Here is a 16677-nt window from a genome sequence, read left to right on the forward strand (position 1 = left end):
ATCCACATACCGGGCGTGGAGAATTGGGAAGCGGACTTCCTAAGTCGCCAAAGTCTTGCTTCGGGCGAGTGGTCCCTCCATCCGGAAGTTTTCCAGCAGATTTGCCTTCGCTGGCTGACGCCGGATGTGGATCTCATGACCTTGAGGTTCAACAACCAGGTTCCCCAGTTCATTGCCCGTTCCCACGATCCTCGCGCCATCGGGGTAGATGCCCTGGTTCTGTCGTGGCATCCGTTCCAGCTGCCATACATTTTTCCGCCCCTTCCTCTGCTTCCGAGAGTCATCAAACAGATCAGAGCAGAGGGGAGACCGGTGATTCTCGTCGCGCCCGACTGGCCGCGCCGAGCATGGTACGCGGAACTCGTCCAAATGGTCGCCGACACCCCCTGGCGCCTTCCAGATCGCACGGACCTTCTCTTCCAGGGCCCAATTTGCCATCAGAACTCTGGGACCCTGTCTTTGACGGCGTGGCCGTTGAATCCTGGATTTTAGCCCAAGCCGGATTCTCTCCGGGGGTCCTTCTACCATGATTCGCGCTAGGAAACCCGTATCCATGCGCATTTATCATCGCACCTGGCGTATCTTCTTTTCATAGTGCAATACCCATGGACGTTTGCCCTTAGTCTTTTCCATTCCATCCATTCTGGAGTTTCTCCAATCAAGTTTAGAGTCAGGCCTTGCCCTAAGCTCGCTCAAGGGACAAGTGTCCGCCTTGTCTGTTCTATTCCAACGAAGGATCGCTTCCAGACTGCCGGTTAAGACGTTCATCCAAGGAGTCTCCCGGGTGGTCCCTCCCTATAGAATGCCTTTGGCGTCATGGGATCTTAACTTGGTTCTCGGAGTTCTTCAGGAGGCCTCTTTCGAACCATTGCAGGACATCTCTCTCACCCTCCTCTCATCGAAGGTGGTCTTTCTAGTGGCAATTACGTCAATTAGGAGAGTTTCTGAGTTGGCGGCTCTCTCTTGCCGACACCCCCCCCCTTTCTGAATTTTTTACCCAGATAAGGTGGTTTTGAGAACCTCTCCCAAGGACATTGTCTTGCCATCTTTCTGTCCTGCGCCTACTCATTGTATCGAGAAAGCTCTCCATACTCTGGACCTGGTTTGAGCTCTTCGGAGTACATATCTCGCACGGCTCCCTTCCGTAAGTCGGATGTCCTCTTCGTGCTTCCGGAGGGACATAGGAAGGGTCTACCTGCCTCAAAGGCCACTCTAGCCAAGTAGATTTGTTCCGCTATTCAGGAATCCTATCGTGTCAGGAACACTCCTGTCCCACCTGGGATTCAGGCGCATTCCACCCGGTCGGTCGGTGCTTCTTGGGCCATTCGGCACCAGGCGTCCGCACATCAGCTTGTAAAGCTACGACTTAGTCCAGTCTGCATACTTTCACGAAGCACTACCTCATCCATACTCAGGCTTCGGCAGACGCTGCCCTCGGCAGGCGCATTCTGCACACATCGGTACCTCAGTAAGCTGGTGGTACGTGGGGTATTAGCATATTGCTCCCCACCCAGGGACTGCTTTTGTACGTCCCATGGTCCTGTGTCCCCTAATGAGGCGTAGGAGAAAAGGAGATTTTTGTGTACTCACCGTAAAATCTTTTTCTCCGAGCCACTCATTGGGGGACACAGCACCCACCCTGTTAGCCTGTTTTGGCTTGTTGTTACTTCTTTGGTTTTGACATAGTTTGTCTTTGTTCATGCTCCTACTGCTTTACTACCGAACTGGTTGAAATTGTATCCAGTGAAGGGGTGTATACTGCAGAGGAGGAGTTAATCTTTCTGTTTACTTAGTGTCCTCCTAGTGGCAGCAGCATAACACCCATGGTCCTGTGTCCCCCAATGAGTGGCTCGGAGAAAAAGATTTTACGGTGAGTACACAAAAATCTCCTTTTTGTGGGGTGTGCCCCAGTATGTGGTCGGTTCTTAGAGAAGGGTGGTTTGTTCATGGACACACGGTTTAGAACTTATCAAAAGTGCGGTAAGGGCAACCGGTGAAATGGGGATGGGAGTCCCGGGTGCCCGAGTCTCATAGGCTTTATGGGGCACAGTGATTCCTCTGAGGAACGAGGGTAGCAGAAATTCTCGAACATTTTCCACTGGCTGTGATAGAAAAGTGTGAGATCAGACGAAGCATCACGGCAACTATAGAAAGGTGGGCGAACATGGCGAGTATCGCAGCAGGATGAAAAGATGTTAGAATAGGCAGAGTATCACAGACAGCACTGGGCAGCCACAGACCGGTCAGAGCACCCGTGCGGACCCCTGGTCACTGCCAATAGAACACACACGTGAACATCAGAACTGGACCAGGAGTAATGGTAGAAAGCGCCATTCTCCATCATGTGGACGGCCGGTGCGTCACTTACCTGATAAGAGATGGCGCCAGGATGCCCTATAAGAAGATGACGAGGCAGCAGAGCCCGTGTGGTGGGCAGTGTTCTGCTGGGACTTTTTTCTGAGCATATTGGACACATACTCCCCTTTTATCACAGGGCCTGCTGTGCAGCGTGTGCTTGTAATGAGCTTTACTGCTGCTTTTGATGATGTTGCATTTACAGATCACATAAGGATATACAACCATGGAACCCCTGAGGAAGCCGTAATCTGTGGCGAAACGCCAGCCCCTTCTGTCTTATTGGTACATACATCTGCACCTTTTATAGCACTTTACCTCCTGTGGTTTTCATATATACTAGACTCACTTTGCAGTTTTTGTTGACATGGGTTCATTGGATCAGGTGTACGGAGAAGGGGGCAGTGCTGGCTATGTGAGTGGCATGATACATTTTGTATGAGCACTGGGCATGTGCAGGGGGCACTCAGCCCCATCTGCTGGGCGTTGTAATTCTGTTTGAGAATCCTATAATCTTTGCTTTGTGTATTGCATCCTGCAGGTCTCGTCACAGCCGCGCAGGCCCCTGTGTTATGTCCATGGCCTGACTATGTAAGGTTATTACTTATGGGGTCTCATATTTTCCTTGGTCGGCAGATGCCACCGATTCATTAATATTTGGCATAGGGACGTTGTAATCAGCTTATGCCAGAAAGAAGAGCCGGATCCACATTATACACAGGATAGAAAATAAATCTCAATATCTAGTAAGGATTACATCTTTCTGAGGGGAAAGTCTGTTTATCCCACTAAGTACCCCCTACCAGGACAGTGCGCGAGCCCCCCCAAATGCTTTTAAATCTTACTGCAAATCTATCCATCCCAGGAGGGGCGAGCACCAATGTATGTCCAAGGTGAAAAGTACAGACACAGCCTGCTAAATATCTGCAGTATTCCTATACAGGGTAGGCGGTATTATAGTAGTTATATTCCTGTACATAGGAGCAGTATTATAGTAGTTATATTCCTGTACATAGGAGCAGTATTATAGTAGTTATATTCTTGTACATAGGAGGCAGTATTATAGTAGTTATATTCTTGTACATAGGGGCAGTATTATAGTAGTTATATTCTTGTACATAGGAGCAGTATTATAGTAGTTATATTCTTGTACATAGGAGGCAGTATTATAGTAGTTATATTCTTGTACATAGGGGCAGTATTATAGTAGTTATATTCTTGTACATAGGGGCAGTATTATAGTAGTTATATTCTTGTACATAGGGGGCAGTATAGTAGTAGTTATATTCTTGTACATAGGAGCAGTATTATAGTAGTTATATTCTTGTACATAGGAGCAGTATTATAGTAGTTATATTCTTGTACATACTGTAGGAGCAGTATTATAGTAGTTATATTCTTGTACATAGGGAGCAGTATTATAGTAGTTATATTCTTGTACATAGGGGCAGTATTATAGTAGTTATATTCTTGTACATAGGAGCAGTATTATAGAAGTTATATTCTTGTACATAGGGGCAGTATTATAGTAGTTATATTCTTGTACATAGGGGCAGTATTATAGTAGTTATATTCTTGTACATAGGGGCGGTATTATAGTAGTTATATTCTTGTACATAGGGGCAGTATTATAGTAGTTATATTCTTGTACATAGGGGCAGTATTATAGTTATATTCTTGTACATAGGGGCAATATTATAGTAGTTATATTCTTGTACATAGGGGGCGGTATTATAGTAGTTATATTCTTGTACATAGGGGTGGTATTATAGTAGTTATATTCCTGTACATAGGAGCGGTATTATAGTAATTATATTCTTGTACATAGGAGCAGTATTATAGTAGTTGTATTCTTGTACATAAGGGCAGTATTATAGTAGTTATATTCTTGTACATAGGGGCAGTATTATAGTAGTTATATTCTTGTACATAGGGGCGGTATTATAGTAGTTATATTCTTGTACATAGGGGCAGTATTATAGTTATATTCTTGTACATAGGGGCAATATTATAGTAGTTATATTCTTGTACATAGGGGGCGGTATTATAGTAGTTATATTCTTGTACATAGGGGTGGTATTATAGTAGTTATATTCCTGTACATAGGAGCGGTATTATAGTAATTATATTCTTGTACATAGGAGCAGTATTATAGTAGTTGTATTCTTGTACATAGGGGTGGTATTATAGTAGTTATATTCTTGTACATAGGGGGCAGTATTATAGTAGTTATAATCTTGTACATAAGGGCAGTATTGTAGTAGTTATATTCTTGTGCATAAGGGCAGTATTGTAGTAGTTATATTCTTGTACATAAGGGCAGTATTATAGTAGTTATATTCTTGTACATGGGGCAGTATTATAGTAGTTATATTCTTGTACATAAGGGCAGTATTATAGTAGTTATATTCTTGTACATGGGGCAGTATTATAGTAGTTATATTCTTGTACATGGGGCAGTATTATAGTAGTTATATTCTTGTACATAGGGGGCGGTATTATAGTAGTTATATTCTTGTACATAGGGGTGGTATTATAGTAGTTATATTCCTGTACATAGGAGCGGTATTATAGTAATTATATTCTTGTACATAGGAGCAGTATTATAGTAGTTATATTCTTGTACATAGGGGTGGTATTATAGTAGTTATATTCCTGTACATAGGAGCGGTATTATAGTAATTATATTCTTGTACATAGGAGCAGTATTCTAGTAGTTGTATTCTTGTACATAAGGGCAGTATTATAGTAGTTATAATCTTGTACATAAGGGCAGTATTGTAGTAGTTATATTCTTGTGCATAAGGGCAGTATTGTAGTAGTTATATTCTTGTACATAAGGGCAGTATTATAGTAGTTATATTCTTGTACATGGGGCAGTATTATAGTAGTTATATTCTTGTACATAGGAGCGGTATTATAGTAGTTATATTCTTGTACATAGGAGCGGTATTATAGTAGTTATAGTCTTGTACATAGGGGCAGTATTATAGTAGTTATATTCCTGTACATAGGGGCAGTATTATAGTAGTTATATTCTTGTACATAAGGGCGGTATTATAGTAGTTATATTCTTGTACATAGGGGCAGTATTATAGTAGTTGGTGGCGGTGTTTGCGGTCTCTTCTCCCACTTTATATAAGCGGCGTATGACGACTATTCTCATTTAGCAGAAGGCGATTTCTGTGCAGCCATCAAAAATGTCACCGGTAATAAATTTGGCGCAGATTTTGGCCGCTATGTGCTCCGCTCACCAGGCTTTTGCTTCCTGATAATGGCTGAGGATTTCCTCTCGCCGTGTCGCTCATCTTTACACCGCGGCTTCTTTGTCGTCTCCGGGTGACAACTGTCTCCTCCTAAACACACAAGACTCGGCCATCCTCTGCTTTTCCTTAGGGAAGCAATTAAAGGCAGTATCCCCCGGACAGGTATCTATGGCAGCCGCACATTGGATGTCATTAGCATCCGCCAGCAATAAAATGGTACAAATACATCGGGTGACTAATGAGTCCGTCTGAGGCCAACCCTGATTTTTTTTTTTCTCTGCTACTTGATGCAGAGTGTAGTAAGTGATGAGGAGACGGCAGATCCCGGCGCCTTCTCTCCACAAAACCTTCCTGCTGGAGCCGCTCCCAAACCATCCCCAGAAATAAAAGGCCATCACTGGTATTAATCCTCCCTCCGCTGCGGCTGGATTGCTGCTACATTAACAGATTACATTCTGGGCAGATTTAGCAGGATTCATCCTTTATAAAGGCCCCTGCCAGGATCCGGGGGGAGACGGCGCTTCCCTGCTCCGTCCTGGATTCTGCTGCATCTTCCAGACGTTTCTGCAGGATCAGGTAAGGAGCCTCTTTGCTATTTTGGAATATTTACATGTGACGGTGTGCAGCACTTAGTGGGTTAACGACGGGGGGTGCAGCACTTAGTGGGTTAACGATGGGGGTGCAGCACTTAGTGGGTTAACGATGGGGGTTCAGCACTTAGTGGGTTAACAGCGGGGGGTGCGGCACTTAGTGGGTTAACGGCGGGGGTGCAGCACTTAGTGGGTTAACGATGGGGGTCCAGCACTTAGTGGGTTAACAGCGGGGGGTGCGGCACTTAGTGGGTTAACGGCGGGGGTGCAGCACTTAGTGGGTTAACGGCGGGCCCTGCCCCATTATTCTGTAGGGTGTTGGGGGGGGGGGGGGGGGGTGTCTATTATCGCTGTCGTGGACTAAGTTGTGGATGTCGCCTGTATTCAGCCGTAGGCAGATGCAGCAGAGATGAAAGTGTCATTTTATTCTCCTGTCTCCTGCCTGCAGTCCTATGTAAAAGCACAGATTGGGGGAGACCCCATACTATAGCACCTGCACCCATTGGGATCTTGGCGAAGTAGCGGCCGATGGTCCAAGAGATCGGACGGGAAATCAAGTCCTATTCTAGATGTTTTCTGACCGTTCCTGTAATCTATGCCCGGGGGCTTTAGATTTACTTCTGGGGGGATCCAGGTTCCAAATGCCAATTTGAGGTCAGTTTGTTCCTATGAGATCGATATACCGTCACTGTCACATATTGAACGGGTCATTATCACAGCTGTTCTCAACTTGTATATACAGGGGAGATCATCATTCGATGATTTTTACATAGGACTGCAGGCAAAACCTACTGCATTGTCTTCCCACAACTGGATCAGCTCTGCTACATCTGTAAGGTTTTTTTTTGGGCACCGAGCAGATTCGTCTTTGGCGGAGTTCTCCCCCAACCTTCCCTCCTCCTCCTCTATCCGGGACCCTCCGCCAGTCTAATAAATCGGCGGCCGTAGAGTTCCGGACTGATGCAGTGCACCATTTCCCCCCAAGATTTGGTGAGATGATCACATTGTCCGTCGTCTCGGGGTGGAAACGTGATGGAATCGTCCTGAGACGTGTCCTGACAGGCGTGGGCATCGGGTAGGGTGGGCTTAGGGGGTAGGGTCCCTCCGTAATCTCGCTGTGGAGTGTAAGCTCTGCTGGTCACAGGCCACAATTCAGACCAGTTAGGCCTCACATTAAGTGACCCCCCACCCCTCTATGTCTATGGTATATGTTGGATATGTACTCCCCAGGTCAAAGGCCGGGGGCCCAAGGGGCTCTGTATGGCCTTCAATGGGTGAATGGAGTCCTATGGGTGTGTACAGGGCCCGTACGGGTGAAGACGGAGGGTTTGTCCTCAGTGCTAGAATATATCCACGGGCACAACCTCCAACCCGACCACGATTCACACCACGTTCCACTTGTATCGGCCACTGGGGGGCAGAAATGCTGAGTGATGGGCGTAAGACCTGCAGCTCCAGCTCCCTCCTCCCCTCCCGTGTTGGTGGTAAGTCGTCCTGCACCTCCGGGGGTCATCCGTCGCCTCCCGGGCTGTGTTATTGGTGCTATTAGGTGATCATCCTCCATAATGACGGATTCTGCTCAATAATCTCCGCTCGAGTCGCTGAACGTCTTCCCGACGAGTCGTTTTCTTAGGAGGAGTTTTTTTTTTTTTCCTTTTTGCTTTGTGGGTAATTAAAGATTTATAGGAACGAGGTTTAATCCATTTATAATGAAAAGTTCTGCGATTCTCTAATAGACTTTGGGGGAAATTTAATATTTTATACTCGCTGGGAGTAAAATGTGCCAAGTTATGAGTGCGCGCGCCCCGACGATCACTGCCGCACGGCGGCTTCCCCCAATCCACACCGAGACGGGTCATGTGACTTGTGCAGCCAATCTCTGCCTTGGGTAATGACTGCATGGTGACATGTGACTAGCAAGGTCAGTGATTGGATGCCGTGGGTCACGGGATCAGAGGATTAGTTCAGGTGTTTCTACGTAAGTAACACTCATGCTTCAATGCATTTCAGACCTTTTAATAGAAAATTCTGGACCGTCCCTTTAAGTGTGAGGTTTGATTGCTGTGGTAGTGACAGAGTTAATAGCGGCAGCCCTGTGTCAATACTGTGGGTTTGTAGGAGCAGTGCAGGGACAACGTCTACATCCAGTATACAAATACATGGGGGACCGCACCGGGGGAGGGGGCGGCGGAGGGCGACAGATGGAGACTGGCAGCAGAATTTGCATTGGTTTCATGGGATGCATTAGCGGCTGGATGCAGTCAGTAAACCGAGGAGATGGACGAGGCCCAGACTATATATCACCGCAGAGACCCCCCAGACTCCTGAATGACTGTCAGGCTCCCCCCTTCTGTTGCCTCCTCAGCATCAATCATCTGGAGCTCAGTAACAGAGGGCCCATCCATATCCATTACAGGACCAGCGTTCCCCATTGTTTCACGTTCTCCTCTTCATCGCTGTCTCACCATGTTTTTCTTATACTAAGAATGGTGGCCCCCACAGCTCTCCATACAGTGTTATGCCCCCGCAGCTCTCCGCCCAGTATGATGGCCCTTTATCTCTCCATACAGTATGATGGCCCCCAGCTCTCCATACAGTATGATGGCCCCTCAGCTCTCCATACAGTATGATGCCCCCCAGCTCTCCATACAGTATGATGCCCCCCAGCTCTCCATACAGTATGATGCCCCCCAGCTCTCCATACAGTATGATGGCCCCCCAGCTCTCCATACAGTATGATGCCCCCCAGCTCTCCATACAGTATGATGGCCCTGCAGCTCTCCATACAGTATGATGGCCCCTCAGCTCTCCATACAGTATGATGGCCCCCAGCTCTCCATACAGTATGATGGCCCCCAGCTCTCCATACAGTATGATGGCCCCCAGCTCTCCATACAGTATGATGGCCCCCAGCTCTCCATACAGTATGATGGCCCCCAGCTCTCCATACAGTATGATGGCCCCTCAGCTCTCCATACAGTATGATGCCCCCCAGCTCTCCATACAGTATGATGCCCCCCAGCTCTCCATACAGTATGATGCCCCCCAGCTCTCCATACAGTATGATGGCCCCCCAGCTCTCCATACAGTATGATGCCCCCCAGCTCTCCATACAGTATGATGGCCCTGCAGCTCTCCATACAGTATGATGGCCCCTCAGCTCTCCATACAGTATGATGGCCCCCAGCTCTCCATACAGTATGATGGCCCCCAGCTCTCCATACAGTATGATGGCCCCCAGCTCTCCATACAGTATGATGGCCCCCAGCTCTCCATACAGTATGATGGCCCCCAGCTCTCCATACAGTATGATGGCCCTGCAGCTCTCCATACAGTATGATGCCCCTGCAGCTCTCCATACAGTATGATGGCTCCCACAGCCTCCTATTCCCTATGATAGGTCTCACACATTATGCATTATGACGGAACCACAGCGCCTCATACAGTATAATCACCCCACACAGTATGCTGGTAACCACAGTCCACCATAAAATATAATGGCCCCCACACAGTATAATACCCCCTCATGGACCTCACACAGTATGATGCCCCCTACTACATTCCCAGAGTATGATGACCTTCGTTTCCCACCACAGGTTCGCCGTGTAGCACCAATGTGCAGTATGTGGACTGAGGCTGCGGGCAGCACACCGAGTGAGGACTGAGGCTGCGGGCAGCACACCTAGTGAGGACTGAGGCTGCGGGCAGCACACCGAGTGAGGACTGAGGCTGCGGGCAGCACACCTAGTGAGGACTGAGGCTGCGGGCAGCACACCTAGTGAGGACTGAGGCTGCGGGCAGCACACCTAGTGAGGACTGAGGCTGCGGGCAGCACACCGAGTGAGGACTGAGGCTGCGGGCAGCACACCGAGTGAGGACTGAGGCTGCGGGCAGCACACCGAGTGAGGACTGAGGCTGCGGGCAGCACACCTAGTGAGGACTGAAGCTGCGGATAGCACACCGAGTGAGGACTGAGGATGCGGATAGTACACCGAGGACTGAGGCTGCGGGAAGCACACCTAGTGAGGACATGACGCCTGCTGGGCCAAGACTGAATGGTGGTAGAGGGAGCAGATGGCTCACTCCTCCACCGTTATATTCAACTATATCTGCTCTCTGAAATCAAGACACAGGGCCGGGGATCACAGCACCAGACCACCCCCGACTCACCAGCCCCATAGCTGTACTCCAATGTTTCTCTGGCTGTCCCTGGACACAGTTTGCCAGGTCTGATACATCCCATACCCCTCTACGGTCCTGATTTAGTCCGTATAGTCCTTCCAACCACATCGTAAATGGGGTGGAAATTAGCAAAAATATTTCCATGAGTTGTCATACTGGGGGTGTTTCTGCCCAATTTGGGTTCCTGCTAGGTTCTGGGCACAGGACTTGAATGCCCTGAGTTTTGCAGTGAAAATTTGGGAAATGTTATCTCCAAGGGAAGCGGGAGATCTGGATCTGTAATAATCTGCCTCCGGCAGTGAAGAAACGTTAAAAATAAAAAAATACTGTTTTGTGTACACAGCTCTTATGAAGACCTATGTGTCTCCATGGTTACGGACCACGCAATATCTGCACGGTCTTATCCTGGTGCAAGCTCTCTATTCGATGACCAACCGATCACATCGGGGGTCTGGGACTCAGGACTGGGGGTCTCGGCGCTCAGAAATCTCATACAATGTTTACACCCGGCAGAAAATATTAATCCTTCATGTACCCGACCCCGCGTCCCTCCCACTCCCAAAATAAAAAGATCCTGATCTGTGTTTGTGTGAAAATATGGCAGGACACAACCCCCATCTGCTCCAGCTTTGTCAGATATTGTTCCTGGAGTCTCAGATTTGTGTTTAATCCACAGTGCGAGGATAACGAGTGGGAACTACAACCCTCACTATCACACACCGGATCATGGGCACGCTGGGGGTTGTAGTGCTGTGCATGGAGGATAGGATTGTATTGTGGGCACGTTGGGGGTTGTAGTGCTCTGTGTATGGAGGATGGCAGGATTGTATTACGGGCACAATGGGGGTTGTAGTCCTCTGTATATAGATGGTAGGATTGTATTGCGGGCACGTTGGTGGTTGTAGTCCTCTGGGTATAGAGGATGGAAGGATTGTATTGCGGGCACGTTGGGGGTTGTAGTGCTCTATGTATGGAGGATGACACTACTGCACGTCTGTTCTCATCCAGTCCTTTCTTCCCCCAGGCGCTCGCAGGGGCCCTAGTGCTGCACCTGCCCTAAATGCCATATAGGGCCGCCCTCGTCCGCCCGTGTAGCCGCCCTTCCTCTCCTCCCGCCTCCTGGAACATTCAAATCTCATACAAATCCCCTCCAAGCTTCATTTGACTTCTGCCCGGTCGTAGATGCAAAGCAGGAGATAAACGGCTGGAGATAAGAGGTGACAGCATCCCCGAAGTCTGGTGTCCGGCAGCAGCGGCAGGTAAGAGCGGACACCCCGACGGAGCTACGGGACGTACCCCGGGGGGCAGGACTGTACAGAGGGGTATAACCTGTGTGTAATCTTACAGCACATTCTCTGCGGGGTCTTCCACTGAACAGCAGCAGCCATGGATGAGATGGACGTGCCCCAGATGAAGAAGGAGGTGGAGAGTCTGAAGTACCAGCTGGCCTACAAGAGAGAGATGTCTTCCAAGTCCATACCTGAGTGAGTACAGGAGGCGCAGACGCCCACAGGGGATTGCATGAGATCACCTGTACATAAGTTGTACGATAGAGGGACGCGGCACATAGGATTTCATGAGAACATTCTGTTCTCATGAACAGCTGTTAAACTGTAAAGCGTTATGGAATATGTTGGCGCTATATAAAGATTATTATGAGATCACATCTACATAAGTTGTACGGTAGAGAGACGTGGCACAGAGGATTTCATGAGATCACATCTACATAAGTTGTACGGTAGAGAGACGTGGCACAGAGGATTTCATGAGATCACATGTACATAAGTTGTACGGTAGAGGGACGCAGCACAGAGGATTTAAGGATAGTTTGTATTCATCTACTGGAAGGGAAGTGTAGAAATGTTCAATATTAAAGGGCACCTGTCACCTCGTTTTTTCAGTATGAGATAAAAATACTGTTAAATAGGGCCTGAGCTGTGCATTACAACAGTGTATTTTGTGGACCCCGATTCCCCACCTATGCTGCCAAAATACGTTATCAAAGTAGCCGTTTTTGCCTGTCAATTAGGCTGGTCTGGTCAAAAGGGCGTGGTGTCTTCCCCCAGATCTTGCTTAGTTTTCCGTTGGTGGCGTAGTGGTTTGCGCATGCCCAAGGTCCCGAATCCACTGCACAGGGGAGTTAAAAGAGCGTGATGTGCACTATTTCATTGGTGATCGGTGGGGGCGGCCATCTTCCTTTGGCCGCGCGTGCGCAGATGGAGATCGCGGCGGCCATTTTCCTGAAGCAGAGTTCGCATCTCTGCTTCAGGAAAATGGCCGCCGCGATCTCCATCTGCGCACGCGCGGCATCCCGCGGCCATTTTCCTGAAGCCGCGGCCAGCAGAGCGCCGCTTCTGCGCACGCGCGGCCAAAGGGAGATGGCCGCCCCCACCGATCACCAATGAAATAGTGCACATCGCGCTCTTTTAACTCCCCTGTGCAGTGGATTCGGGACCTTGGGCATGCGCACACCACTACGCCACCAACGGAAAACTAAGCAAGATCTGGGGAAGACACCACGCCCTTTTGACCAGACCAGCCTGATTGACAGGCGAAAACGGCTACTTTGGTAACGTATTTTGGCAGCATAGGTGGGGAATCGGGGTCCACAAAATACACTGTTGCAATGCACAGCTCAGGCCCTATTTAACAGTATTTTTATCTCATACTGAAAAAACGGGGTGACAGGTGCCCTTTAAGGAACAGACACTGAGAAAGCAGCAGAGTATGTAAGGAGGGAATTGAAATCATATAGTGTGCGATGTTCCGGGGACGGTGCGGAGTAAAAGGTGCAGGGTCCCCACAAAAAGCAATAAATGAACATCAATTCTTAGAGGGGAAAGAGGTGGCCACTATTCTCCTTATAATGATGTAGGTTACGGAGCACCTTGCTCCGGTGTCATGGGGTGAACACTCCGCTCACCGTGCTAGTGATTAAGACACTTTACAGCCGATTTCCTAATTAGACTTTAAAGAGCCATAATTAAAACTCCGCTCGTTACTAATGAAAAGCCGAACAGCAGCTCAATAAGGGAAAGCACAGCCACAGCTTCATCCATTACAGGCGGCCGGTCAGAGCCTGGCCGTGTAATGGTTAATGTACTGTGTCCAGTAAGGAGTGATAATGGTGTGGACATGGAGACACCAGTACGGCTCCTGTATATACTATATCCCCAGCTGCCGCAATTAAAGGTAGAACTCGCTCATTTACCTAGGAGCATCTCTGACCACCAGGTGGCGATGTAAGTTTTTGTCATCAACACCTTAGTATCAAAATGCACAAAGCTCCATCACATCAAGTATGAGGGAAAAACAAAGCTCCATCATCACCTGGAGAGAGGCGAAGGCGATGACATAGTTCAATCACCACCTGGAAAGCAGAGACATGGCTCCATTACCACCTGAAAGGGAAAAAAGAGCTCCAGCAACGTGGTTACAGGCAGTGGGTGCAAAACCGTATCTGTGTTCATCACCCGCGGTAGCTCCATTGTCACCCAGGAGGTGGGGTGGGCAGAGACCTACATAGTTCACCGTCACCCAGGGGGTAAAAGAGCTCCATCATCACGTGGGAGGGGTGGACAGAGACTTAGCTCCATCAGTACTTGCTGGCTTTAAGTCAAAAGTTACTTCTGATCTCACCTGCCGCTCTGTGCCTCCCCCATTCTTTGCACTGCAGCTTTGCTTCTTCACGCTGGCCGCTGTCTGGAGTATGAAGTCTGGAGACTTGTAGTAACTTGTCGCCCACTCCTTTTATTTTAGGTTACTGAAGTGGATAGAAGAGGGGGTGCCCAATGACCCGTTCCTGAACCCCGAGCTGATGAAGAACAACCCGTGGGTGGAGAGAGGAAAGTGCAGCATCCTGTGAGGCTCCGACCCCCGACACTGCCCCCCACCCGATCTTCTCATTTACTCTGAATGTAACCAATACTGATTATCGGGTGCAGATAGGAAGCTGACGACTGCGCTGCATTATTCCACAGTGGGCTCCTAGGCACCCGTGTACCCAGATTCCTACATTTCTCCATGACCAGTAGCTAGAGGGGTGAAGACGAGGACCCATTATACTTTACCTTTAGGTTTACACGGTTGGTAAATGCGGGAGAATGCCTTTGCTTTAGTTTAGCAAACTGCTCTGCGATGAGAGGTTCTGCTATGTGTGCGCTGCGTCACACGGCAATAAACGGGCGCGACCTGCACTGCAAAAGTAGCATGAGAGGCTTCAGGCCCTGGTGCCGCTGTGCCCAACAGCGCCCCCGACTGTACCTTCCAGAATATGCACTATGTAAACTGTCTATGCTTTCCAGGTTGATGTAATTAATTTATAGAAAATAAGGGGAGACCCTGCAGACCCCCAACCCCTTTGTATTTTTCTGTCCAAAGAATTAAATGCAAAGATTATTATAAAATTGAATAGAAAATTCATATCTAATAAAAACTTGGTGCATTTTTATCCATCACTGTCACTGCAGTCATTTACCTCCCCCAAATGTGATATCATCAGTGGGAAACATTGGATACTAAGACTAAAATATAATACTGCCCCTATGTATAAGAATATAACTACTATAATACTGCCCCTATGTACAAGAATATAACTACTATAATACCACCCCTACGTACAAGAATATAACTACTATAATACCGCCCCTATGTACAAGAATATAACTACTATAATACTGCCTCCTATGTACAAGAATATAACTACTATAATACTGCTCCTATGTATAAGAATATAACTACTATAATACTGCTCCTATGTATAAGAATATAACTACTATAATACTGCTCCTATGTACAAGAATATAACTACTATAATACTGCCCCTATGTACAAGAATATAACTACTATAATACTGCTCCTATGTACAAGAATATAACTACTATAATACTGCCCCTATGTACAAGAATATAACTACTATAATACTGCACCATGTACAAGAATATAACTACTATAATACTGCCCCTATGTACAAGAATATAACTACTATAATACTGCCCGTATGTACAAGAAAACATTTTTATTTTTATTTTTTTTGTGTTTTCAAGTCTCTTGGTGGTGTGAACATGTCTTTACTGGCTTGTTCACTGTGCGCGCAGCTCATGTGTTCTGGTTCTACCGTATGTACAAGAATATAACTACTATAATACTGCTCCCTATGTACAAGAATATAACTACTATAATACTGCTCCTATGTACAAGAATATAACTACTATAATACTGCCCCCTATGTACAAGAATATAACTACTATAATACTGCCCCTATGTACAAGAATATAGCTACTATAATACTGCCCCTATGTACAAGAATATAACTCCTATAATACTGCCCCTATGTACAAGAATATAACTACTATAATACTGCCCCCTATGTACAAGAATATAACTACTATAATACTGCCCCCTATGTACAAGAATATAACTACTATAATACTGCCCCCATGTACAAGAATATAACTATTATAATACTGCCCCTATGTACACGAATATAACTACTATAATACTGCCCCTATGTACAAGAATATAACTACTATAATACTGCTCCTATGTACACGAATATAACTACTATAATACTGCCCCCATGTACAAGAATATAACTATTATAATACTGCCCCTATGTACACGAATATAACTACTATAATACTGCCCCTATGTACACGAATATAACTACTATAATACTGCTCCTATGTACAAGAATATAACTACTATAATACTGCTCCTATGTACACGAATATAACTACTATAATACTGCCCCCTATGTACAAGAATATAACTACTATAATACTGCCCCTATGTACAAGAATATAACTACTATAATACTGCCCCTATGTACAAGAATATAACTACTATAATACTGCCCCTATGTACAAGAATATAACTATTAGAATACTGCCCCTATGTACAAGAATATAACTACTATAATACTGCCCCCATGTACAAGAATATAACTATTATAATACTGCCCCCATGTACAAGAATATAACTATTAGAATACTGCTCCTATGTACAAGAATATAACTACTATAATACTGCCCCTATGTACAAGAATATAACTACTATAATACTGCCCCTATGTACAAGAATATAACTACTATAATACTGCCCCTATGTACAAGAATATAACTATTATAATACTGCCCCTATGTATAAGAATATAACTACTATAATACTGCCCCTATGTAAAATAAGGCCAGTATTCTAGTAGTTATATGGGGGCAGTAATACAACACTGACTGTTGCTTCTTCTTGGCATTATGTACAGATAACATTAATACCACATTTTCTCC

At 46.6% G+C, this 16677-nt stretch overlaps 1 protein-coding gene across 1 annotated transcript; it reads left to right on the plus strand.

Moving 5' to 3' along the window:
* The first annotated feature begins 5403 nt into the window (after positions 1 to 5403).
* Positions 5404 to 14847, plus strand: GNG13 (G protein subunit gamma 13). Its single transcript, XM_077274412.1, has 4 exons — positions 5404 to 6197; positions 11418 to 11652; positions 11741 to 11877; positions 14153 to 14847. Exons 3-4 carry the CDS (start codon positions 11780 to 11782, stop codon positions 14256 to 14258), a joined length of 204 nt encoding a protein of 67 aa, XP_077130527.1. The 5' UTR covers positions 5404 to 6197; positions 11418 to 11652; positions 11741 to 11779; the 3' UTR covers positions 14259 to 14847.
* The last annotated feature ends 1830 nt before the right edge of the window (positions 14848 to 16677 follow it).

This window comes from Ranitomeya variabilis, chromosome 7 (assembly GCF_051348905.1).
Source record: "Ranitomeya variabilis isolate aRanVar5 chromosome 7, aRanVar5.hap1, whole genome shotgun sequence".
NCBI classification, from domain to species: Eukaryota; Metazoa; Chordata; class Amphibia; order Anura; family Dendrobatidae; genus Ranitomeya; species Ranitomeya variabilis.

Excerpts from the sequence above, each read along its gene's own strand:
- GNG13 (XM_077274412.1), top strand. The coding sequence starts at position 11,780 with ATGGATGAGATGGACGTGCCCCAGATGAAGAAGGAGGTGGAGAGTCTG. Across the intron at positions 11,878-14,152 it reads TCTTCCAAGTCCATACCTGA|GTTACTGAAGTGGATAGAAG; the intron begins GTGAGTACAGGA and ends CTTTTATTTTAG.